General features: G+C 35.0%; 1 protein-coding gene across 7 annotated transcripts; it reads right to left on the bottom strand.

Annotated features, from left to right (window-relative positions):
- Positions 1 to 386: 386 nt before the first annotated feature.
- LOC143253536 (IQ motif and SEC7 domain-containing protein 1-like) lies at positions 387 to 27,663 on the bottom strand. Of its 7 annotated transcripts, none has more exons than XM_076507578.1 (7): positions 27,389 to 27,663; positions 5,948 to 6,160; positions 5,447 to 5,528; positions 4,460 to 4,599; positions 2,038 to 2,134; positions 1,537 to 1,658; positions 388 to 811 (listed from the first exon to the last, which is right to left on the bottom strand). In XM_076507578.1, exons 4-7 carry the CDS (start codon positions 4,478 to 4,480, stop codon positions 728 to 730), a joined length of 324 nt encoding a protein of 107 aa, XP_076363693.1. In that variant the 5' UTR covers positions 4,481 to 4,599; positions 5,447 to 5,528; positions 5,948 to 6,160; positions 27,389 to 27,663; the 3' UTR covers positions 388 to 727. The 7 variants fall into 7 exon arrangements, with proteins under 7 accessions (XP_076363687.1, XP_076363691.1, XP_076363689.1 ...); XM_076507577.1 differs by having other exon boundaries at positions 5,808 to 6,160; positions 27,389 to 27,652; XM_076507572.1 differs by lacking the exon at positions 4,460 to 4,599 and having other exon boundaries at positions 387 to 811; positions 5,808 to 6,160; positions 27,389 to 27,635.
- Between the last annotated feature and the right edge of the window lie 64 nt (positions 27,664 to 27,727).

The raw sequence follows: 27,727 nt of genomic DNA, 5'->3' as shown, positions 1-27,727 counted from the left end.
TGTGTGTTAAGGTTTGTTTTACAGAAAACTATTTATTTGTTATGCTGTACATTGATTTTTATAAATTTTAGAATACACATAGACAATCAAACTGTAAAGAAAGAAATTTTGTAAGTTAGTGTAACCTTAAATTTCCCTGGGTAAATAAATATGCACAATCCCCTATTTTTACTCTCGTAGGGGTCTTTTGAAATTTGGTGCTAAAGTGCACTATCATCTGTCTTCACTTAATCACTGGTTCAGTTTTTTTATGTGCTTCAGATGTGGGTAATATTAACCCTGTATCAAGCCTGAGCAGTCGAGCTTGGGTGATGTAAATAAGTAATTCTCAATGGTCAATATAAACTGTTTTAAATTTGCACTGCTTCCTTTATTAAAGAAATTTTCCTTTGTTATGGCCGCACACACACACACACACACACACACACACACACACGCTCTCTATGTTAATAGACCAGTTACTCTAAAATAGGAGGGGAAAAAAAAAAGTAAAACCATACAATATTACTTAGATAATATGAGCCCATCTGCTCACACTAATTTACAGTGAATTAATTACATTTCTCTTAACGATGGTCCAGTATGAGAAGATCATTTTGCTTTGTGTACTGCAAGTTTGATAAAACCAAATCTACGAGAAACAAGGTAGGGTTGTTCTATTACAAGTCTGGCCCTTCTTCTAGAAGAGTACTAAAACAACCACGATTTTGTGAACTGTATACAGAATTCACTCCACCAGGGAGAGGGAACATTGTTGTTTTATTAATTGAAATCTTCTTTTGTTCAGATCCTTGAAGCACAGTATTAGTCCCTACAAAAGAAAAACGGTTAGTTAGTTTCTAAACTTAGTAACTTGCTTTCTTAACAAACCCTTCACTTTAAGAAAGAAAGAAAACCCTTGCCATAAATATTTCTATTGAAGTGCAAGAATTATTACAGCTTATATTAAAGTTAAGGACATATTATGGAGGCCAGAGGCTCTGTTTTGTAAAGACACCCTTCCATTGTCATTGGACTTTAGACTGCCTCTTCTGGCTGGTGTGTTAATTTCTAATGAAGGAGGAAGAAAATATTAAGTTTTCGTAGGTTAAGTAATATTTAACGCAGTAGAGACAGAATTCATACTAAAACTAGTGCAGCTATCTTATCAATTACAGTATATGGAAGAATTAAAATGTAACTCTTCCCTGACTCTACAAAACAAAGTGGAAGTTGCAACTGAACTTTTAGATTAGAAAAGAAAGAGAAATGTCTTACAATAATGTCACAGAGCAAAATTGATAGGATTAAGGTACAAAATATAACTTTTCATGGTAACAGATTTTCAATTACTAATTAATGTTACTTTTAAAATGCTTTCATGCTGTTTTTAATAATGAGATATGTCAGATTCCAGGACAGCCCACTGATACGAGCTTTTTAGAAACGCACTAAATGTCATGGAATATATATTATGTATACACAACCACACACACACACACACACACACACACACACACAATTTTTAACCTGCTCTTGGTTCTTCCATCAACCTACCTCAAGGATGGATTCTTTTAAATCCTCCACAAATTTTGAGTGATCGTGTCCAATTCTGGCATTTAAAGTAATTAGTTCTTTACTGTCTGCTCTTCGACATAATTGGATCCCCCATGGGTAATCTAGCGAGAGAAGATGACAAGCATGCTAACCTTCATGACAATACTTGTTCCATACCACTAAATATTAAACAAGCTTTACCTTTAGTTTAGTCCTGACTCTGGGGGGTAAAATAACTATTCCAACTTTTTCAAATACATGGGTCTGTAATGTAGCTCATAAATAATATTGTGAAGGATAAGAAGTTCCCTACTTTTGATTCTTTACAGAGTTGGATAAAAATAACAATTAACATTAGGTAAAGAAAGCTAGTAAATTGTTCAAACAATAAAATTGCTTTCAAAATAACATCAAATAAAGAATTATTTTACAGACTCCATTAAACTAAATTTGCTGGACCATTTCACATTCTATATTTACATCTGTAAACAAAGATCTTACATGATGTTTCAAAGACAGTAACAGTCAGGCCATAAAGTGGGAATGATTGTCTTAGCACGTAGGTCACGTGTTTTTTCTTGGTGAGAACTTTAGTGATCTAATTACGAAAAAACCTTTATTAGAACATCTCAGTATAGAATATTTTGATAATTACAACAATTAAACAAGTATGTAACAGATTGTTTTACTAGTGCTTCTGCATACATTTAAGTTTCTAAACAGGAAACCATTACAGTGTCTACACCCAAAAATAATGTGATATACAATGGATTTTCTGCCCTCTTCCAACCACCATAAATTCTATTAAAATTAAGACATTTTATATCGGTTTATTTAGCTGAGAAACATTAGCTCAAAAAGTATCTTTCAATGTTACTGAGAATGTTTGTTTATAAACAACGTTTAGGTGGTTGTAAAACAGTTTTATTTCCTAATGGAGAATTTACATGAGTTTTATACTTGTACTGCTTGCACACCACTGCCCAAAACAAAAATATCTGTTAATAGCTACAAAACCTAGCCTATAGTTAATAAAATCTTTGTGGGTATGCAAATTTCTGTACACAAAGTTGATGTACCATAATCAGATAATTGAAAAGAAATGCATCTCGTTGATGAACTCCAGGCCATTCCTTTTTGTTGATGTCGTATATTTCATACAGTCGACAATAACAGACTAAACGTCTGTGGGCACGTGCTAAATTCTAGAAGAGAAAAGGCCCAACAAGGTTATTCTTCTATCTTGAATGACTGCTTTTATAGAGCTATGTCTTTGTTAAAAGCAGAGTTGCACTTTATCATTCACAAAACTGGTTAAACAACCATTACTCTTAACAGATATATACCAAGTTGGGTTTTTATCAAGCTTACTCAGATTCTTAAGAACAAGGCCCACTTTTAACCACCAGCATTTATTAAAGTGGTTCTTGCACAACGTTGCTGAATTGATTATTTTTATGCTTTATTTGATCCAACCCAGTAAGAGCAAGCCTAAAAGGGTTTCATTAGCCATGGTAGAATCAGTACAGATACAAATTGTATTGCTTTGCACTTGACACCACTTATTTGATTTAACCAGAATGTTGAAATTCATTCATTGGATCCGTGGCCACCAAAACCTCACTGATGATTGCAACAGCTGCAGGGATTAGGACAACATATCTCCCACAGTACGAAGCAAAAAGTGAGAAACAGCACTGAGTCTCTTCTAAAACCCTGGTAAAGCCACAAACATTATGTATGGAGAATCAAAATACCCAATTTCTGCATACTATTACTTCTAACAATTCCATCATCATTTTTGTAGTTGGACATCAAAAAGTTCTGTGCTGGGAAACTTCAAAGCTTTACTGACTCCTGCAGGACCCAGCTCTCAATACAATGTAATGCAAATGCTTCCAGACAGGCATGCTCCTTATTCTGAGGATTACATTCATAAATTTTGTTACCTTTGGATGCTGATTACTGAGTATTAAGAATGTAAGTAAGGAAGATGTACAGTCAACTTTTCTCTCAAATTGTGGAAGAAGGGAACCAGAAACCAAAAAAAGTTTTCAGTATACTTAACAGGGGTGAGCGTTGAATTTCTCTACCGATGTAAGCTGAATTTCGAATTATAACGCTTGTTACAGCACCTGCAATACAAGGCCACCATGGTGATTACACCTTCAAAGTTTTGTGAAAATTTGAGACATCTTTATCTTAATTATGCTCCAGAATATTTAGAATAAAGAAATGATAACAGTGGTAAGATAGTTGGAATAAAAATCCAGCCATTCATTATCAATACTGTTGCAGATCAGAAATTCTAACATAAGAGTTGATTATCATGTGAAGAGTTATGTTTCTGAGAAACAACTTTAGAAACCCAGACTGTCCTTGCTGGAATGTTTTTAGCAAATAAGAACTGAAAAATAGCTAAAGCCACTGAAGGTTGCTTGGTTTTAATCACAATGTATTTAAAGATCAACTTAAGCAACAAATGAGGGTAGTGCTACATTTGCAAATGCCCCGAATAAGCAAAGTTGATTTCATTACATTACTTCATAGATAATTAAAAAACATAAGTTTAAAAATACAGTTATGTGAAATTCCTCACAGAATCAGGAGTACTACTTTCATATTTAGTTGATTTTATGAGAAATTTCACTCTTATGAAAACATCATATCCAACTACAATCATTAAATTGTTCAGGTTCCTAATTGTTGCTTATATATCAAACCTTGTTTAAACAAAGGTAAGTAAAACTACATCCTTTATCACTTTACATTAAATTTATTTAGTTCTAAAGATATATTAATATTCCAATTATTCCTTGTTCCTCTTATGTAATTACACATATTAGGCTTAGAAGGCCAGTAACTCTGTGGTATCCACAACTAAACTGTTAAACTAACAACTTTAAAAGGTTCTCACACATACCTGTTTTTTACCAACAATCATGTGTTGAAGCTTAATCACCTGTGAAACATGATCCAGCCCCGGTTTGAACTCTCTGGCCTTGATTCATTGATAAATGGCTACAAGCATGTCTCTATCTAGATTGTTTCCATCGTCCACTCCTGTGAAAATATTATTACTAAGCTATGATAACTCATTATATTTGAGAGTGTCGTTTAAAGAAATGTATATCCATCTGTTGAGTATTTCCTCCTACGACGTTTTCAGTAATTTATTGGGTCAAGAATTTAATGTTCTACATACTACTTGATCTAAAAAGTTCAAGTTCAACCAAGTTTTTGAAGCTTTTTCTTTGATATTTACAAAATATTTCTCTATTTTCTTATGTGCTAGAAAGTAAATACAAATTTGGCATCGTGGGCGTCCTCTGTTTAATTTCATTTTGTGAAATTATGTTTAAACGAAACTGGCATCACAATGTTTTCTTCTACTTACCCAGTATATAAACAGACATGAAATTACCATCTCACCTTGCAGATTTTTTTATAAAGTCTTCCAACATCATTCTTTTCTGGGCTTTCATGCTTGGTGTGTGAAGGTTAGTGTTCAGCAAATTAATGGCAAAGAATAAAACAAAGTTTGTTTCAGGGTTGTGAAATTTGGAAATAATGTCTTGGTTGCATTTGACATACTGATGACTGAAGACCACCACCAGTCTTTCTATTTTCTGAGCTTCACCCTTTGACCCAGAAATTAAACCACGATCATAAAACTTATGTTATGTTAAGATGGCAAACACTGAACTGCTGTGGTATTTGAATCTCCACGAGTTTAAGATATGACTTACATTATAATGACTCTTACATAATTACTTTGATTATTTTATAGTAAACTAAACAGTTTATTGTGGCAACTGGAGCTCACCACCTTACGTGTCAGGCAAATGTTCCTTGATATTGCACATTTTATTTGCAAAAATGTTAACAAGCAAGAAAACTGTTCACTTACAGGCATTCGGAAAAAAGTTTGAAACTTTCGTAGAGCAACATCAACTTCCATTCCTGTCAGGTCCATCTCTTCAATAAAACAACTAAATACAGAATAATCAAAACAATATTAAGCTACACTTCTACAATACGAACAAAAACAAAACAGGTGCTCGTAGCCTTGAAAGTCCCAACCTGTTTTTATTCGTAAAGTTCATTATCCAAAAATAGCTAAGATGAATAAACCTAACACAAAGATTACTCACTTTCTACAATAGAAACTATAGAAGATGTACTGGTTACATATTTTTATGGCAACATGTTGGAACAATAATTCAAATATTTTCATAACTGATGTGTAAAGGTAATAAGGTAGCACTGACCCAACATGGAACTCTTGTAATTACATCCCTTCATGTGATAAAATATTTGGTAACAAATCTTCAATATTGAGAGAATCTGTTAACAACTAATTTGTAAGTTCCACTTTATAGAGGACAGCAAAACATACAACACACTCTACCACGGCCATGTTAAATGAACATTGCAGATTTCCAAGATATTCCCCAATACTTTGTTTGCAAAGACCTTTCCGAGAAATTAAAAAACGTGCTACTGCTTTTGGGCTTGCTTCTAGGTAGTTATGTGTAATCAGGTATTGTATCCCTGTCTCAGGTTTCTTGTTAAAAAGGTTCAAGCCAACTCTGTACTGCCATTTTCTGTGAGCTCCAGAGATCTGTGAAGGAAAAAGATAACACCAATTACGATAAGAATCTTTCATCTTCGAGTTACATGAAGAGATTAGACATTTGGACTAGCTAAATATTTCTAGAAATCCCACATATTAGTTATGCTTGTTAGAAATTCACATTTTCAAAACGTGTTACTTGATATCCAAGAATCTTCTTACTCGTGTCTCATATCAACAAATATGACCCACCTCTCTTAAGCTTCAACAGATGTCTCGAGCTTATTACTCTGGCATCCCCGCTTTTCTCCCCTCAAAGTATGTGCTAAAAATGGTGTTTCAATATTCGACCAATCGGAATCCAGTCCACACGCGTAGCAGATGTGCTTTACTGTTGACTGGGCACGAAGATTTTGTGACAAAGATTCTTGTATACATCAAACAATGATAATTTCAACCATACTATAAAAATACCAAAAACCACGACAACCTAATAATATTGAAGAAGAAAGGATGTGAAATGGAAAAGGGAACACAAGACAGGCTCGTGCCAGCCCTGTAAAACATCTTGTAGCAGATGGTGAGCGCGATAAGGCCCTACAGCAGATAAATCGAAATAATAGATTTTCGTCTACACATAATAAACTGATGTATGACCTTCACATAATTCTTAATATTCTTTAAGCCTCGATTGGCTAGTAATCAAACAGTGAAGTCATCACACAAAAGATCACTTGCAACAAAATGTATCCTTCTTATAACTAAAAAACTAACTAAACAAAATACGTTTTATACTGTTTTATATTTCACAGCTAAAACAAGTGTTACCACAAAACAACGACACAAAAACTCTGGTGAACTAGATAACAGCAAGGATAAAACGTGGTCCAGTGACGAAACAAGAAGAAAGTATTATAATCAACATTTATTCATTACTAAAGAGCCTGAATTAATAAACCTTACAGTGATTTTGTTTTGGTTTGTTTTGGAATTTCGCACAAAGCTACTCGAGGGCTATCTGCGCTAGCCGTCCCTAATTTAGTAGTGTAAAACTAGAGGGAAGGCAGCTAGTCATCACCACCCACCGCCAACTCTTGGGCTACTCTTTTACCAACGAATAGTGGGGTTGACCGTCACATTATACACCCCCACGGCTGGGAGGGCGAGCATGTTTAGCGCGACGCGGGCGCGAACCCGCGACCCTCGGATTACGAGTCGCACGCCTTACGCGCTTGGCCATGCCAGGCCGATACAGTGATTTTAAAACACCCCAGAGTTTGGTTACAAAACAGTAATTGCATTTTGACCGCTGCTCTCACTTTAATTTTTTTTTTAATATTAACTTCCAAAGTCAGTTATTTATGACGGATTATCAGTCTTAAAAGTTCTTGTCAGTTTAACTTCTTCCACTCTCCAGGAATTGCCCAGTATTAAACCATTGCATTACAGAAGACGTCTTTTGCGACTTCTGTTAACAAAATATCTGTTTTCACTATTTCTCAGAAGGATGAAAAAAAAAAAAAAAAAGTTCAAATCTTTTAACACCTGGCGTGTATGGAATGTTTAGCATAGAGTTTGCACGAGCGCCAACCACGCGCCTCATTGCATTGTTGCTGTTCTAGAAAAGTGCGTGACACACACACACACACACACACACACACACAAACCCCTGGTCTTTTCAGTCCTCTAGCTTTAGGGGCTTGTAATAATAGGTAGGCTCATTGCTTCAAAATATTTTGTGATGGTATTCATACAACATCTGTTAGATAGAGAGGTAGAACTGACAGGCGTGTAGCTACAGCCATATATATGCACTGTATGCTTGGTAATTTACAGCAAAGAAAAAATATATTCCACAACTATAAAAACAAACAAACAATAATAACAATCAGAGAGTCCAGGTATTCCCTGATTATTAGCCTAAAGCAACGTACGGCAAAGATTACTTCCACCCCTAAAACTTGCATATATCTTCAGTTTTTCTCCTTGGTAATATTGTTGTAATCCTTGTTTATACAATTTAATTTAAACGCTTTTTGCTAGAGGTGGCTAATCATAATGATAATGTAACATATCTAGAAAGTTCATGACGGTTAAGACTTCTGTAGAATATACGTACTTCGTGCAGTATCTAAAAACAAGCGTGCGATATAAATACAAGAATAACGTGTGATCAGTTAATGCAGGTTTGACAGTAAGTTTATGTGTACCTGTAACTAGAATTCTCCAGGTTCTTGTATGTGTGAGTTATGTGCTCCTAAGTAATTAGACGTTATGTTAAACTTTATTTCAACCATTGTATTTGAAGGTAGGCCTCTGAACAAAAGTAGCTTGCAGTAAATTACAATGAAAAAATATCGTCATTATTTCGTGGACTGTACTTCGTATTATTTCTACCAAATAACTTGAAAGAACCTGTATAACGATAGAACAGTTTACAACAGTTTTACACTTGGATTATTCAATAAAAAGAAATATAAAAATCCATTCGATTTCATGTTAACAAATTAATTTTATTTCTCCAACTATAATTTCTGTAAGTACAACTTAGTTTCACGATACTAATGATTGTTTGATTTTTGAATTTCGCGCAAAGCTATTCGAGGGCTATCTGAGTTAGCCGACCCAAATTTAGCAGTGTAAGACTAGAGGGGAGAGGCAACTAGTCATCACCACCCATCGCCAACTCTTGGGCTACTCTTTTACCAACGAATAGTGGGATTGACCGTCACATTATAACACTCCCACGGCTGAAAGGGCGAGCATATTTAGTGCGACGGGGATTCGAATTCGCGACCCTCAAATTACGAGTCGAACGTTTTAACCCACCTAGCCATGCCGGGCGATACTAATGATAGGCTTAATTTTATTAATAAATAAAGCCTCAGGTTTCATTTAATCCTGGATGTTTTCTCTTATGTATTGTACTTGCATTTCTAAAACTTCCTTGAAACACAAATTATAACTTTAGTGTTAAGCTAACTGGTTCATTCAATAGTCAAGTTAAACATCATTTCTACTATGCCAAGTAGAGTTGTGTAATGGAAGAAGTGAAGTCTTCAGATTATAAGCATTGAAAACTTTCGTAATGTTCACGACAGCAGACAGTCGTGCAATGGAAGAAGTATATAGTGATGTGTTTGAATAGTAATGACTTCCGGTTATAAACACTTTCTGGTTCTGTTCTCGGAAAGACATCAACGTTTAATCGCCAATATTTCCAGTCAAAGAAAAAATATTTGAATGCACGTACTTACCAACACACACCAATGGCCATCTACAACATGTAATCTATGTTCGTGCGGTTTAAGTCCTTCCTGTTTTTACTGAAATCTATGTGACAACGACAGTCGGATAACCGGACATAACCAACCTTTGTAATTATAAAAAGTTTCTCTAAAGTGCGAAAATTAAATATGAAAAGTAAACTTATTACGAATAATTTTAAACTCAACTTTCAACCAAACGCGAAAATTAAAATAAGCTCTCAACGTTAAGTCGCTGTATTTTTCTTCATTATTTTGATAATTTATTCTACCAGAGTCCTATTGTTTGCTTCTATCACAGAAACTCCAAGATAATGGTTGTTTGACTCACATAGGTACTTGTCAGAAACATAACCTTCTGATAATTATTTATGAGAAAATATGGAATTGAAAAATAGCACAATTTCTGTCTCATCGTTAACAGGTTTTTATTAAAATTTAGATTATCTGAATACAGTTTGAAAATGAAATGTAGCAGTAGCTTGTTGACGTTATATCCCAGAACCTACTTTCATTTCTCTAAAAAGAAGGTACACTATTTGTTAAACCTTGAAATATGTGTAGTGCCTCACATCAAAATTGGAGTTAACGTGGTGGATATTTATTTATATGTTACCTTGTTTCTTTTTTAATTTCGCGCAAAGTTACACGAGGGCTATCTGCGCTAGCCGTCCCTAATTTAGCAGTGTAAGACTACATGAAAAGCAGCTAGCTGGCTAATCATCATCACCCAACTACTCTTTTACCAACGAATATTGGGGTTGACCGTTACATTAGAACGCCCCCTACGGCTGAAAGGGAGAGAGCATGTTTAGTGCGACAGAGATTCCAACCCGCGACCCTTACATTACGAGTCGAGCGCCATGATCAACTGGACATGCCGGTGTACTGTTAGTCATATTTTCGGTGTTCAAACAGCCTTTTCACGTTCCTTCTTAAAATATAACTATCTACCCACCATCTATTGGTGTTTTAAAACTAATTTACAGTTTAGGATATATCACTCGCTACCTGTTGAAGCTTGCACGAACTAACACTTAACAGCAATGGGGAAACTACGTTTTACGAATTTTCACAAAATAATTAAAATGTTTTTACAGTCTTACGTTATGTGGCCTTTTCAATAAACTTTTGACAATCTCATATTTACAATTTAACAGCAGTTTCGGTAAAAAGTAATTTGTTTTCACAATCTTACATTTAAAACCATAAAAGCTTAAATTTTTAATTCTATAATTTTTTACTGTGGTGGTAAAATGACCAGCCTTCAGAGTATGTATGTATATGTTTTCTTATAGCAATGTCGCATCGAGCTATCTGCTGAGCCCACCGAAGGGGATTGAACCCCTGATTTTAGCGTTGTAAGTCCGTAGTGTTTCCGCTGTACTACCACCCTAAACAAGATGAGGGCCACATGGCATCTCCTCCCCTATTTTGGTACTGTTAATGCTAGATAGAAGGCAGTTACTCAACAACATCCAAATCAAAATCTTGCGCAGTTCTTATCCGATTGAGTCTCAAACATGGGATTCTCGTATCATAACACTGCACAACAAAGGTTTTGCTTCTTGAACACTGTTGGGTGTTCCTTATAGATTTTTGGCTGCTGATCACGAAAATCACATCCAGATTTGCCCATCATGTACCGTTTCATCGAAATCTTCAGTTTCACCACGACATTGCTACAATGGAAAAATGATATCAGGGCAACTGGAATCCGTCAATGCTTGTTGACTACTGTTGGACACTGCAACGTGATGAACCGGACATTGAATACAAACGAAAATCAGTAGCAAAACACTTTTAATTATGTTGAACTTAATAGCATATTAGAAACATACACGCAATTAAATACGTTATTGCCCGTAAACAGTTAACTGTCTATTTCTCAGAGTTCCTACATGATGAAGCAAAACCAAAACTATTTGTGCATACCCACCAGGTACCTGTCAAAACCAGCAAAAACTTTTCACGAAGCAAAACTTTAAAAGTCAAAATGACAACAAATAATATGCAAGATGTTTGTTTGCAAGACGTTTGAAAACAAAATGCGGTAATTCTCGCAATCGCAGGTTATAACGTCACAAAACAGCGATCTCTTTCAAGTGAGCAATCCCTCTTATTAGGATGTTATTGTTTTAACGGCTTGATGTTTTGTACAACTGATACAACGACAACAAGCCAAGTATTCAGAGGTAATGTTGTTATCCTAATGAAATAAAAACATTAGGAATTTACACCATGGAGTAGCTTATCAAACGAGCCCTTATTTTCGATAATTTACATAATTAAATAAGTCATAAAATATGACAAAGGTAAAACTCCCTGAGAGTGTAATTCAACATTTAATATTAAAAATATCAAACATTATTTTTGCAGTGTATGTCGAAATTAACATTAATTAATATGGTGAATATTCGCCAAATGTCTCTTGATAACGTTATTACCTATGTGGATTTAATTATACGTTTCTTTTTGTGAAATAAACGTTAAAACAATGTGTTGAATTTTAGACTAATTAATCAACACTGTAACAGTATGCGTTGAAATAAACGTTAAAACAACTTTAATAACAAATTGAAAGTGCTTAAGATAGCATACAAATTATTTACCGAGATTCAAAACATTTGTCACATAATACTGGATCAAGTAAAAGTACTGCCAGAAGATGGCACTATATTACTTTTCACACAAAACAATATTACACTAGTACAAAAATACATCATGCAAACCTTAAAAATTTCTGATAAAATATATTTTTAGCTAACAAAAAACGTGGGACACATTGACAAATAAAAAGCTTTAACACAAATACATAACAGCCTGACGGCAGCTGTTTGGTTCCCTTACGTGTACGTGGTTATAACAACACGTTGATATATATATATATATACACACATATACACTGCTGGCCAAAATCTTAAGGCCAATGAACATAAAGAAAAAATATGCATTTTGCGTTGTTGGACTCAACCACTTATTTGAGTAGAGCTTCGAAAAATGAAATATGAAAAGGAAAAATAAAAATAAAAACATTTTTAGCATTTAATAGGGAAAATGAAATTGGCCTAAATACTAGCTGGTCAAAAGTTTAAGACCAAACCAAAACGAAGTCCTAAACAGGAAATGTTCAACAAGAATTCTCAGTAGTGAGTTGCATGATCTTCATTGCGAATAACTGCAAACATTCGCTTTGGCATGGTCGATATAAGTGTTTGCAGAAGGCTGGCTGGTATGTTATTCCAAGTGGTGAAGATGGCTTCACAATGATCATGCAGTTTGGAATTGACGTCCAGTTCTATAGACTTCCCTTGCTATCCACCCCCAAACATTTTCAATGGGGTTCAGTTCGGGCGAACACGCTGGATGGTCCAAAACAAATCACGTTATTCGCCATGAAAAAGTCCTTTGTCGTTCGGGCATTGTAGATTGCAGCATTGTCCTGCTGAAATATCCAGTCATTTCCACACAAGCGAGAGCCTTCAGTTAATAAGGATGCATTCTCCAACATACCAAATGTAGCCAGCTGCTGTTTGACGCCCCTGTATAATCTGAAGCTCCATTGTTCCATGAAAGGAGAAAGCACCCCAGGTCATGATGGAACTTCCTCCACTATGTCGTGTAGAAAAAGTCTCCAGTGGGTTATCCTTATCGTGCCAGTAACGTTGGAAGCCATATGGACCATCCAGGTTAAGTTGTTTTTTTTTCTCATCAGAAAACAAAACCTTCTTCCACTTTTCTATGTCCCATGTTTGGTGCTTCTCAGCAAAGTTTAACCGAGCTGTTTCGTGGCATGGAAGGAGGCGTGGCCTTTGAAGACGTTTACGGTTTTTAAAGCCTTTCTCTTGTAGATGCCGTCTCATCGTCCTTGAGCTGCATTCTGCGTCCGTAAGGGCCTTAATCTGGTTCACGATCAGCTGGTGTCTTGCTGGACAACCCATCGAATCCTCCTGCTCAATGCCGGCGAAATTTTCTTGGGCCGACTACTTGAAATTCTCGTTCCGTATCCCTCAGGGTCTTTTACGAAATTTGCAACAGCAGTTTTACTTCGCTCAATCTCACCAACGATGGCACGTTGAGAGAGACCTTGCTTTTGCAGCTTGACAATTCTGCCACGTTCAAACTTTGTCGACATTTTAGCCTTTGCCATGTTTTTACCCAATGTAACACAGGAGATGTCAGTGGGAGATATTGACAACGCTAATGCTTGGACACAAATGACTAAATTTTGTTACTTGTTTACCGATTAATGCTTCGTTTCAGTACGGTGTTAAACTTTTGACCAGCTGGTATTTAGGCTAATTTCATAGTGTTCACATTTTCCCTGTTAAATGCTAAAAGGTTTTTTATTTTCCCTTTTTTTATTTTCATCTTTCGAAGCTCTACTCAAACAAGTGGTTGAATCTAACAACGCAAGGGCTTGACATAGCCAGGTGGGTTAAGGCGCTCGACTCGTAATCTGATAGTCGCGGGTTAGAATCCCCGTCGCGCTAAAACATGCTCGCCCTCCCAGCCATGGGTCGTTATAATGTCACGGTCAATCCCACTATTCGTTGGTAAAAGAGTAGCCCAAGAGTTGGCGGTGGGTAATGATGACTGACTGCCTTCCCTCTAGTTTTACACTGCTAAATTAGGGACGGCTAGCGTAGATAGCCCTCGAGTAGCTTTGCGCGAAATTCTAAAAACAAAAACAAACTAATAACCCAAAACGCATTTTTTTCTTTGTGTTCATTGGCCTTAAGATATTGGCCAGCACTGTCTCTTAGGTAGTGAACGTAGTTATAACAAAATGTGTCTTACGCTTCACAAAACAACTATTACTGTGCTTACAGTCCTTTAAAAAACAAAAAACGATATTACAGGTCACATATTTCGTAGTTATTCATAACATAAACGCTAATTAAAGCGCCATCTTTTGCTTTATGGAAGAATCTCTTTATACACTAGCTTTATTAAAATTATGTTTGCGCTGTTACAATTAAAACCATTTTAAACGCCATATTTAATTCACTGAATATCAGCGCGTGCACACATGCAGATTTCTATTGCATGCACGAAACTAAACGTCATAAGAAATGACAGGTTTTAAAAAGAAAGTTGAAAACTGGGCGAGCAGTTTTAGAACCACGAAAGAATTCAGAACTTTGGAAGTTGTCGATATACAAAATATTCTACCACCTTCCAAGTTTCTCTTATTGTTACAAAAAAGACAACAACTTTGTACAGCTTAAAAAAATTAATCTAAATGAAATACAGGAGCAAGTTAAATCCTGCACAAAGTATTTATGGCAAAAGTTGAAAGCGACACCCGTCACTTGGTACAAATAAACGTTGTAATTACGTCAATACTCACCGTCTCGAGATACATCAATAATTAATTTTCGTTCAAAAGAGGCCGCCTGCATAGTTCAAAAATAAAATTATTGGTGAGAATACCACTCATTTCACGTGCTATCATAGAACCGGTAATTGGATATGACGTCTGGTAACAAGACTGCGTTACTGTTATTTGCTGGAAAATGTTTGACCTATAGTTAATAGGTACTGTTGTGTTTCACAAAAACATTCAGTGACATTGTTATGACGTCTAAAATAAGCATCACGAACCAGAAATCTGTCTACTCGTCAAGCACGATTGAAGTTAAATGAAACCTCTCGTACTCTGTACAATGGATTAATCTATCAATTACGGCTAAGAACCGATAAATTGCTTTTGGTTGCCATAGGTCAGTGTAACACCACATTTCCTGTCAATGAGAAAATGTGCACAAGAGAAAGGGTTAAAATACTTAAGGAAGTATGCTGTGCTAATAATAGGTCGGTAAATAACGACCTATAATGAAATGTTTCCATAGAACAGTTTTTAGTACATCAGAACAAAGTTTGTAGTGCTGACGAAGAACTGAAGACAGACCTATGTTCCAGTATGTTTTTCCATCAATGAAACATTTTTTAATTCGTAGAAAGTCGTTGTTTACCTATCTGTTATCGCTTGTTATCAGATATATGACAAGTAACGTACCATTAACATGTTACTTATTGTCTGCCAATACACAAGCGCGAGGCTTAATAGCATGTATAATAATAACACAATAATTAAATTAAAATTAGCCTTTACTCATTCAGTAACATGTATATCTATATCTGTCTTTTATTATGAGAAAAGAAATTAGGTTCACCTGCCGGATTTTCGACGTCTCTCTACAACAGTCTCGTGGCTTTTACGCAATACACGAGAGCTTCTCTGTTGTTGCCATTTGTCAGATTCTTTCGTATTCCTTTCCATTCCTCGAATGGTAGAGTAAGTTTCAATTGGAATCATTGCAGACGACGAAGGTTGGAAACCTTGGAGCCACAGACGAGAGATGACACCAAAACGGTTCTTTCGGAGCTGATATATAGTGTAGCAACTAGTCATGTTTTGGATAGGAAACAAGGGATTCGCTACGTTAGACTGGATTACGTTTGATTTACTTGTCAGTTGTACAGTTCTTCAAGAACGAATTAGTGTGGGAACAAGTCGGGTCCTGACCCTCGAACTAAAGATAACGCAGACAGCAAGGATTGTGTTACGACACTATAAGTATGGGCACAGCTCACAGCTAGAGAGACTATATGTAAAAGGGATGGAAATTGGCGCATTTGTTTTCTATCTATTCTGATATGGTTTAACTGCAGTGTTAGCTAAATACTGTAAACCAACTACAAATTGATTTGACCTGAAACAATAGTTTCAGAAACATAAGATCCCACAGGTGGGAGGTTACATATAACTAAAGCTGCTCTGTGCTTAGTCATAGCAGGTGTTACAGTTATGTTTCTAGTGTGCGCCAACAGAGTTCTTCTGTGTTGAAACTACAGTAACGTTCAGAATTTACTAGCGACCACATGCTACAATATCCTACATTATGTACAGTCCCCGTTTAGTAGAATTGAAATATTTTACACTTCATTAATATCTATAAAATAATATTCCACATTTAAAATACCGCGAAGAACAAAAGTTATCAAGAACCAGAATAGCTTGCTACACGTCGGGACGTTTCTACGTAGATGCACCATATGTACAGAAACGGATTTCGTTACCAAACCTTACGTGAAATTCAAGTTGTCTGTATAAACATGGCAATTTAACAATAGAAAATAATTCCTATAGAAAATGTGTACTTTACATACCACCATCTACATTATGTGTACTTCTATATTAAATACGTTACTTCCCTCTATTTTAAAACTTTAAACCGGCTACTTTCTATACGTTAATACCTAACGTATAAAAACATTGGGAACTGAAGCTTAGAAGGTAATGACTGAAAACCAAGGAAATTTGCAGCTATTATTATTATTATTGAAAGAACTAAAAGATAAGTTTCGGTATATTATGAGTTATACTGATGCTTTAACAAATTGGTAACTCACTTGCTACTTCCAAGGCACCAGATGATCATGTTAATCCTAAGACTTACAAACTATTGTAAAAAAGTACTTGGTAAGTACTACTTTCGTTATCAGAGCTAGAATAGCATATTTTAAAAGTTCTGTCCCGAGTTTGTATTGAGTCAAGTTTCACCTTATACTTAATATAACGCTATAATCTACGTGATTTGTTTGATGTTGTATTTCGCGCTAAGCCACTCGAGAGCTATCTGCGCTAACTGTCCCTAGTTTTGAAGTGATATCCAAGAGGGAAGACAGCTAGTCAAAACAAGCCATTGCCTACTTTTGGACTATTCTTTATCAACGAATAGTGGGATTGACGGTCTGATCATAACGCTTCATGGGTAAAAGTGTGAACATTTTGGTGACGAGTTTCGACCCCGCGCCCAAACCATCATGCTCTGTAAAGCCTGTGGTTAAGAGACAAAGACAGAGCTAGTCAAACGACGGTCAGATTTAAAGAACAGTCCGAAAGTCCAAAGTCGTTGGCTTGACTTCAAGGTGATGCCCTTCAAATATTTTACTACTGTGCATCAGTTTAATGATACATTCAACCAAATATTGGAAAGTATATGACAGCAGCTACAGGCAAAGTTACAAGCAGTCATTATAGTTATATCTAAAATGTTGGCCAAATGTCGAAACCACAATATGTCAGCTTCATTGCAAACAGTTCTTGCTCTATCTACCAGGCATGTAAAAGAGTCAGTAGTACGCAGCCTCTTATACACACTTATCGTCTGATGAGAAACATGACGTTCTTCCTTTGATTATTGTGCCATCATTTAGATGAGTAGGAAACATTTTAAATGTTCTACACAATAGGTACCCGTGGAGAAAGAGTATTAATACATTACAATAATCTTCAGAATAATCTGGAGTCTGAAAGGTTTGTCACACTTCAAACAATTGCACAACCTTCAGAATAATCTGCATTATTGACACACACGATATTATTTACCACTATGTTACACAGGAGATTAACTGTCACAATCCACCTGCGAGTTTATTTAAATACCTCGTAGAAACAAGGTTCACTTTAACACAGGCGGTTGATCCACATCAGGTAGCAAATGTTTTGAAAATGTTATATCAGAAAGAACTTTTTTGGTCACCAGACCATCAGGACTTGCGTCAGTAGGCACACTGTACCATTGTAAAGAAAAGTTCGTTTTTCTACAGACGTAAAAGTTCAGAAACAGAGTTTATCGTCCTTGTTAATCACCTTAAGAGAGCTTTATTATAAACAGTAGCCAATCACAGACGTACTCGTAAAAGATGAACATGAAATTCGCAGAAGGAAGAGAAATGAAGAAAACCAATGAAAAATACGTGAACTCCTATCACATTCTCCATCAAATATTCTGTTCGAACCTGGTTGTGGCTTAATGTTAACACGGTTCACACTTTGATGGTAAAACAATTAACATATAAACATCTTTAATTACTTTAGGTGATAAAATACACTATAAAGTGTATTAACTGAATATGTAGTGTATTTGGGTATATTATTTAATGTACGATAAAACGGTAACTCTTTAAAATTATTGATAAATTAATGAGTATTTTCTTTCAAGTGTTATTGTAACACTAGTTACAAATGTTTATTACATTTAACAATCTACCTTTGAAAATGGCAAAACCAAGACAATTCGTTTAGTTTACGTTAACTATTTAATTATAAATGATGGAAAAATTAACATAACTGATTTAACTGCCATCTATCCAAACAATTATAAGTTAAAATAGTAATTACGTTTTTGCTTTGAACTCAAACGAAATCGTACCGTTTGGTTGGTAGTATTTCAGTTGTAATTTGTACAAATATAATTATTTTCTGCATAAAAATACGACGGCTTAAATCCCACTATTACATTCACCAAGCATTTCAGAATATAAATCAGTACAAACAATTCATAGAAAAAGCACACAGGAATAAAAACAAAGAACCCACAGTTACTAGAATACCCATGTGATCCCTTCCTGATGATTATTTACCAGGTAGACAGGTTGTCCTCGATACAACGAGAGCTTTCAAATTAATGAAGACAACCGATGTTTCAGGCCAAACACAGGGTCTGGATTGATTTGAAACAAATCTCATACCAGAAAAATTGATTGATTGATTTAGTGTTTTATGGCACAAAGCATTTAGGCTATCTGCGCTAAACGTCCGGCAAAAATAAATTAAATGTAGTAAAATACAGAAAAAGAAATGAAGGTAAAACAAAACATCATTGAAAAACATAAAAAGCATAAAACCAATGTTGACACCTAGTCTACAATGTTAAGAGAGAAAGCAGAATAATAGAAGTTATAAAGGACTTTCTATAGCATAATGATAATGATCATAACCCGCCAGGAAGACTAACAGGTAAGTACAAGAACCACCGTCAGTCACCTGAAGTTGGCCTTTCCAGTCCTGGTTCCGGGTTATGTGTCATAACAGCCATTATCAAAAGGTAAAATAATAAAAGTTTTAAAAGACATATAGCAAAATTGTAATAATAATTTGCCAAATGTCCTGTAAGAAGGTAAAATTAAAGTAAATGTAGTAAAATTCGTAAAAGGAAACAAAGGTAAAAACAAAACAGCAATTAAAAATACAAAATGGCATAAAACCAATGTTGACATCCAGTCTACAAAGTTGTAAAGGACTTCCTGTAGCAGAATGGTAATGATCATAACTTGCCAGGAAGACTAAGAGGTAAGTACAAGAACCACCGTCAGTCACCTGAAGTTGGTCTTTCCAGTCCTGGTTCCGGGTTATGTGTCATTATGGCCAGTACCAAAGGGTAAAGTAATAAAAGTTTGAAAGACATGCAGCAAAATTGGAATAACAACTCGCCAGGACGACTAACGGGTAGTTCAAACGGATAGTTCAAACAGCTGCGTTAGTCACCTGAAGTTGGTCTTTCCAGCCCTGGTGTCGAGTTATTTAATGTTCCGGCCATTTTCCAATTTCAAATTGAACTGGAGAGATTGAGACTAAAAAGGGAGCCACAATTAAAAATGTGTAATGAAGAAATATCCAACACTTAAATGACATTAAAAAGTTTAATGGCCATTAAAAAACTAAAAACTTTATCAAGGTGGACAGTGTTACCATCACCAATAGCACTCCATGTTGTATCATAAGCCTTCTCAATGTCAAAGAATATTAATACAAGATGTTGGCGTTTGAGAAAGGCTTCTCTGATTGATGTTTCAAGTCGAATTAGGTGGTCCGTGGTAGAGTGCTGTCGTCGTAACCCACACTGGGTGGGTGAGAGGAGGTTGTTTGATTCGAGGAACCAAACAAGACGAGCATTAACCATCCTCTCTAATACCAGAAAGAAGCTACCCCCCCACCCATTCAGCTTCCTGTCTTGGACTTGTCAAGGATAATAGACAGAAATGGAAGCACTTAGAAGATAATATATTCATTAAAATCTCGATCCTGGTAACATCCTAGCCAAATACTAATAAATAGCCGCTCTGACGTATCTTCGGTCCAAGGTCTCGTCTTCGGTACAACTGCAGTCAATATTACAAAATGGATGTTTAAGTAAAGAGAAAGAATTAGCATGAGTATAAATGCATGTCGGGAAATCCTAAATGGAAGTAATATACTTTTATAATAACCTGGTTGAAATATACTGGTAACTACAACAAAGTATAATGTCCTTGAGAGTTATATTTTCGAAGTTGTTATTTAGTAATTTGCTTGAAGGAGCTATTCACATGATGACGCTGGATTTAGAACATTCATAATAATTGTAGAATACCTACAATGTGCACGAATATTAAAAATCAAAGGTTTTGCAAAATATCTAGAAACAAGAATACATTATAAATACGACAATCACTGAATTATTGCGTTCGTCTTCATTTTTAGGTCGTTCAGTGCTATATTCAGATGTGTGTTGATCATCGTATATATTCAGTTATTTAGCCCTGAAACTGTCCAAGTTTATATATGTACGTTGAACTTGAGCCTGCATCTGTGTACAAATAACGAACGAAAGAATAATATTGCAATATTTATTTCAGAAGTGGGATTATTTTGGTGAAAACAAAATATTGCTTCAATCAATTTCAAAATGGCAAATCACATTTATAAACGACATTCAAGCTTTGCTAGAAATGATAAAACATTTAAAAGAAAGTAACAAAAAGCAAGAAAAAATTAAGAAATAGACTGAAAATTAGAAAACTGATACAAAAATATTTACGAAGTTATTGAAGATGAACAAAAATGAGTGGCAATAAGTTGCAAAGATTACCAAAGAATACAGAAATCCATGATGATAAGTACAAAATGACATGAACAAAATATAATAAAGCTGTATTGTCAAAAATAGAAAAGTCCAATAAATCATTAATAACAGACTAAAACATTTGGGAGAAGAACTGATAAATGAAAAACACAAACTACCCATGTGACCAACAGTCCCAACCTAAAAACAAAACTATTTACCAAAAGAACTAATATAGTCTAAACCTATTATCTTTACTGATATGCCATGTATTACTACAATATTTTCTTGGACTAGTCCATCTATTTCGCAAACAAATCCAGTTCCAAAATTTAGTTGATCAATTCAAAAACATCACACAATTAGAAAATAGATTTTGATGGAAAGAAGCCATGAACGTTATACTATACTCAAAATAATTCCTAGAGTTAACAGGTGGAACAGTGAACAAATCATTCATATTACTACCCATTTAATGGAACCAGCTCTAAAAACATTAGGTAAACTTTCAGCTGACAGTTGTAACAATTATAAAGCATTTATAGCTACCATATCAAAACAAGCTTAAAGTGACACACCAGAAAGAAGTATCAAGAGCAAATTTGCAGATCAAAGAAAACAAGAGACCTTAGCCAAACTTGTAGAAGATTTGAAAAGACGTGCCCAATTATCTTGCTCAAGTGCTGCTCTTGAAATGATCGATTTGTTGCCACGAGCAATAAAAAGGTGCCATAAAGATGGAGATATAAGAACTGGATAAAACAAAGAAGTTGTATATCTTTAATTAACTTTCCACTTGGCGATGGATCTTGAATCTATTAAAAGTCGCAGATAAACAACTAAAGACGGCATCTAGCATTTAAAAGATTGTCATTTGAATAATATTGAAATGACAATTTTCAGATTTCTCAGACAACCACTTGCACAGAATTGAAGAAATAAACTGCAAGACAATCGATGTTTTAACTTGACAGGAAATGTCAGAAACTGTAAACATATATAGAGAATAAGAACTTTTAGAGGAACTGACACAAATATAGGAAATTGGGAGGAATTACCAGTTGTTGTTACACCAAGAACACAACAGAAACCATTGTAACTGAAACTGTAAGGAAATAACACTTGTTGTTACACCAAGGACACAATACTGCCAATCTCAATCAGAACAGAGGAACAACAGAGTGCTAACCAGATATTATGAAACTAGAAATGACTGGATTTGTGGGGTAAAGTTAAGTTGAGAATACCCCATCTATCGCAAATAAAATAAGAAGTTCATTATTTAAAGAAATTAACCCACATGTTTATTGACGGCATTCCTTACAGCTTCTTAAAGATAGTTCTAAAAGGTATAATAGTTCGACTCAATTTGGTCGTGAAAGGTGATAAACTGCAATGATACAAGAAGACGGGTATATGTGAACAAAGTTCCAACAAGAGGAAAGTTGGAGGGGTTACCCTTACTGTATGAAGCTTCTCCTGATATTATGATGTGTGGGTCATCGGCATTGAAGAATAACACACATTGGGAAGTGAGTTATTGTGAAAACATGGATGAGAGGTTAGGCTAATTTCAATAGTTTCACAGTCTACAACTAGGAAATTCCTAGTTATAATTACTACACTAAATGCTGAAATTTTAGTAACAATTGGGTGGATGGTCATTGTACCACCAAGAAATGAAATACTCACACCACGAGTTATTAGCAATAAATGTACATCTAGAGACGGGGAGGTAGTATAACCAAATACTCCAATATATCCTGGAGGATTACTAAAAGTTCACATACAACTCAAGAGCAGATATGTTGTCATTAGTTTCAAGAACGCAGCAAAACAAACACTGAACTATGGATAAAGCACTGCAAAATGTGGAGCTTTAAAAGTAGTCTTTTCCCATCAAAAGAAATTAGAAGTTGTCACCTATGAGGAAAAAAGTACGACATGTGATGTCTAATCCTTATTTAAGGCAGTTGACCATCCCACTTACAAGAGCTATATAAATAAACGTAGTGCCATAGAATACATGACTTACTCAGAACATCAATATACCTTCCCTAGTAGATATCATGACATAGCTAAACAAAATATCTCGTAACATTACTGCAAATGCAGTCCCAATGTAACAGTAAGCCAGACAACATAGACTTGCAGAACAGGATGAGGCTTTCAAGGAGATGGAAGCACGAAAGAACAAAAAGTGATAGAACAAAGTATTAGTCCTGGTTATCACTTGTTATTGTTGTAAAGAATGGTGGATCCATAACGTTCTGCAGGAACTGACAAAGGTGAATTAACAAAAAATCCCACTGCTAAAAACTAAATCTACTTCTATGGTCTGCTTGGAATAAAATGGCTTTCAACATTGGATCTTAGAAAGGGAATATTGTAAAGTACAAATCGACAAACCAAGCAGAAATAAAGAGAAGCCAGCCTTGACTGAAGGAAGCACTGTGGCAATTCGTTATGTTACCATCTGGATTGTTTACTGCTCTTACTAAATTTCAATACCTAATATTATGTGTGCTCTGTCTGAACTATCCTGGAGAAGTATGCTCATCTACGTGAATGACATAACCACAGATGGGAAAACCTTTGATAATCTTCAAGATATACTGAGAAAAGTTTTACATTAATTTAGACAAGAGAACCTTTAACTGAATCGCAAGAAGTGTGAATTGTTCTATCAAAATTTGATTTCCTGAGACAAACAGTCAGGAGAATCTCAACAAACCTATTAAAGACTGACACTACCTAGAGCTAGCCATCACCAAAGAACTTGCGCGAGTTAAGAGAATTTCTGCACTAGCCATCTCTAATTTATCAGAGAAAGACTAGATGAAAGGTAGCTACTCAGTACTGCTGGATATGAAAAAGCATTCAGCAAATCGAAGAAATAATTAACAGCTATCCCTGTATTAGTGTACCCAACCCTTGAAAATCCATTCATTTGACACACAGATGTCAATTGTTTTGCATGGGGAGAAGTTCTGTCACACGTCTAGCACTTGATTTCCTCTTATAGCAAGGCTGTGCTGCAGAAAGATGGTATTATAAACATTGGAAAGAGCTAGCAAGTGTTTGCATCATTACTTATGTTACACTTTGAAACGATCATCCAACAATGAAGTAGTCAGTGAATCCAGAAGGTCAATAGTAAGATGACACCAAAAACTTCAGGTGTAAAACTAACACCGTTCATCGCTCTAGACTGAATAAGGGAAATGTTAAATAATGTAAAAAGGAGGAAACAATCTAAAGTATAGTTTAAGATGAGTTATTCGCAAGTGGTAAGGAAGAAATAATGTGGTACAACTGAAACTGGAGAACTCACTAATTCTAGTTTTCGTAACATATTCTTGTTTATAGATATTTCGCAAAGTCTCTGGATTATTAATATTCCAAGTATTCCAAGACAACATTCACAAGTATCTAAATTTAGCATTAACATTATTTGTTTGTTTATAATTAACCACAAAACTATACAATGGGCTATCTGTGCTCTCCCCGGCAATGATATCGAAACCCGAATTTAGCGTTGTAAATCCATAGATATACTGCTAAGCCACTGACGGGGGGATATTGTTAGCAGTTACTACTTCATAATCGATATCTGGAAAACAAAGATTTTCGCTACTCGAATTGAACGTCAGTATAAAACTGTGACTGTTTTGAATATCTTAATCAAAAATTAAATTTAACTTACTGTTACGTCAAGAAAATATATCGGTGGGAAATTTGGAAAGCATCCAATCAATCCACTTTTTGTGGAATAGTACTATATTCCATAAGTGTGTATTAGAAAATATCAGATTAGAAATGAAACTGCAGGTGTTAGAGAAATAAGTCGTTTTATCATTAAAAGGGATTAACTTTTCACTTTTATTTTTTACTTAGTAATTAAAAACAAAAAACATCACCCACCAGAAAAAATAACCACAGCAGTTTTTGGGTGTTACTAGGCAACTGCATTTAAGTGATTTTTTCTCATCATTCTAGCCACTAATATTGGGATTACTTAGTTATATAAGTCCGTTTTTGTAATTAAAATTATTTTATGGGAAATAGAAGTGGGTTATCACTTAGTTTAAGCTCAGTTCTTAAAAGTTTTTCCCCCTCTTTTCTGGATAAATTCTGTTATTAGTGTTAATGACAGATATTGTAATTTTACGTTATTCAATATTCGATTATTCGTCTTTTCAAAATGACAAAATAAAAATAAAAGGAAAAGTGTTTAAGACTTCAAACTTAAAATATGATAATTACAAGTATCTCCATCAATATACATTTATTTTCGGATCAATACTATTTATTAATACCTTTTTAATTTATTAAACTTCTAATAAATACTAATATAACACTGTTTTTGTTATTTCACTGGGAGAGTTCTGTTAAATTATTTGATAAAATTATTTGAACTCCAGTCCAAATAAGGATAAATTACTTATACTCAAGTACATTTGTAGTTGTAAGCCTAAGTTTACAAGTGACGTTCAAACGATAATACTTAGTTAATGGTACTATAATTAATGTAAAATAAGTTAAATCCACAATTTTACAGGTAATCAATCAAATAAATGCATATACACAATAACTAATATTAAACCTGACTGCCCTGCACCATACCGATTGGAAACAACTAGATAAATAATTGCTCAGCATTCACACAATGAATACTTCACTCTTCTAACTCCTATTTATAACCGATACCTGATGTCTAGAAATTCAACAAAGTTACTAGATTTTCTTGACGTCATCTAAAATTGTCTAAGTGCTCTAGGATTACTTTAATATCACGCACCCTTTACCTAACATCTAAATCAAATATTTGAAAATATATGCTTCAGCAATATTTTATTATCTACAATCTAACGAAGAACTGCACACTCATGAACGTAACTACATGTACCATTCTACTAAGCTCGTTGGGTGGTAGCCCGTTCAACAAATATATTAAGAACATGCAGGTAGTTCACTATTACAGCTGGCCAAACACGCCACTCTGAAGAACGCGTTTCAGGAAATAAAATCTGTTTGCAAACGCGTGTGCAAAAAACATCTGGACCCTAAGGCATCTGCGCACATCAGTTTCCCAGATAATAAGCGTTTATTAACGAACAACACGAAACACGCATGCGTGTTTAAACAAGCTCATGCTTAAGTGCTCTCGACTCGTAATCTGAGGGTTGCGGGTTCGAATCCCCATCACACCAAACATGCTAGCCCTTTCAGCCCTTGGAGCGTTATACTGTTACAGGCAATCCCACTATTCGATGGTAAAAGACTAGCCCAAGAGTTGGCGGTGGGTGTTGATGACTAGCTTCCTTCCCTCTAGTCTTAGACTGCTAAATTTGGGACGGCTAGCGCAGATATCCCTCGTGTAGCTTTGCGCAAAATTAAAAAAAAAATCGAACAATATTTAACTCGAAATTCTAGTTGTTTAAAGTTTTATTGCTTCAAAAGTTCAAAATAACGCGTATAAATGTTTCTTTCAAAACACACGAAGCTCAAATATCATGTCTATTTGCACACAATGTTCGAGGAACAGACAGCTACATGAACTAACAATCAGTTGTAGTTACAAGGTTGAGGTGAGCTAAAATAAGGAAAAAAAAAATCATTGTTTTTCTGTCAGAAGTAACCGAGATTGTTTAAGTTTATATACGTTTTAGCAGAAAGTAAAATATTACTACAACTTATACTGGCAAAGCAAAGATAAGTTAAAGGACTGTGAAGAATACAACTGCAGTAAAGGTGATTTTTTCATACATTTTACACCAGTTGTTTGTTTTTATTGATTTTAAGCAAGAAGATCAGGCCTTGACACTTCTCATAACTATACACCTTCATACACTGAAAAATGAAAATAAATTGTAACATTATTTCGCAAACAAAACAATCTATGGGTATACAAACGCCCATATCTAAAGCAGCAAATAAAGTCTGTAAACTACAATTTACAAGTAATGAAGTACACTCAAGGTTCAAACCTATTTACAGTAAGACACTTAATAAAAAGACGAAGAACATATTTCAAACTTTTTATTTTTATCTGGGACTCGAGAAACAATTTCTTTGACCGTCGTATTATATCATGTATTATCGAAATAAGTTCTGATACAGTGTCAACGAAGTTAACGTAGAGTACATGATTAATTAACGTAATTAAATTAAAGCTGACGATTACGTATCTAGCGAACGGTTCACTAGTTGTGACCAAGACTTGTGCCTCATACTCGCATGATTTTTACAAGTTGTTTTCTTTATTGACCCAAGACAGTAAACAGATATATGATACAACTTATCTTTAAAAAAAAACTAAAAATATCACTAACCTTTTACCCATTCGTCGTTTCCCTTCACACATTTCCAACTGCAATTGAACTTTGCGTAAAATAATTGTCAAACCTCTTTTTGCTGACTCAAAAATGCATTTTCTTTTTCTAATAACACAATCTTGATAAACTGTTTTGTGACTAATTTAATCATCGATGATTCTTTGGAGTTCATCCAAACGATTATTATCGTTCCTCGAATTTTCGGACATCTAAACTCTGTTTACGTGAGGACTGTATAGATAGACATTACTACTTGGTGTCCGCCACAAATGAACACGACGTGTAAATCATAGTGAAATGTTTAGTTTCAAATATATTTTATCATATATAAAAAAT

The sequence above is a fragment of the Tachypleus tridentatus genome, chromosome 6, assembly GCF_004210375.1.
Source record: "Tachypleus tridentatus isolate NWPU-2018 chromosome 6, ASM421037v1, whole genome shotgun sequence".
Taxonomy (NCBI): Eukaryota; Metazoa; Arthropoda; class Merostomata; order Xiphosura; family Limulidae; genus Tachypleus; species Tachypleus tridentatus.
This window is presented reverse-complemented; position numbering and strand designations above follow the sequence as displayed.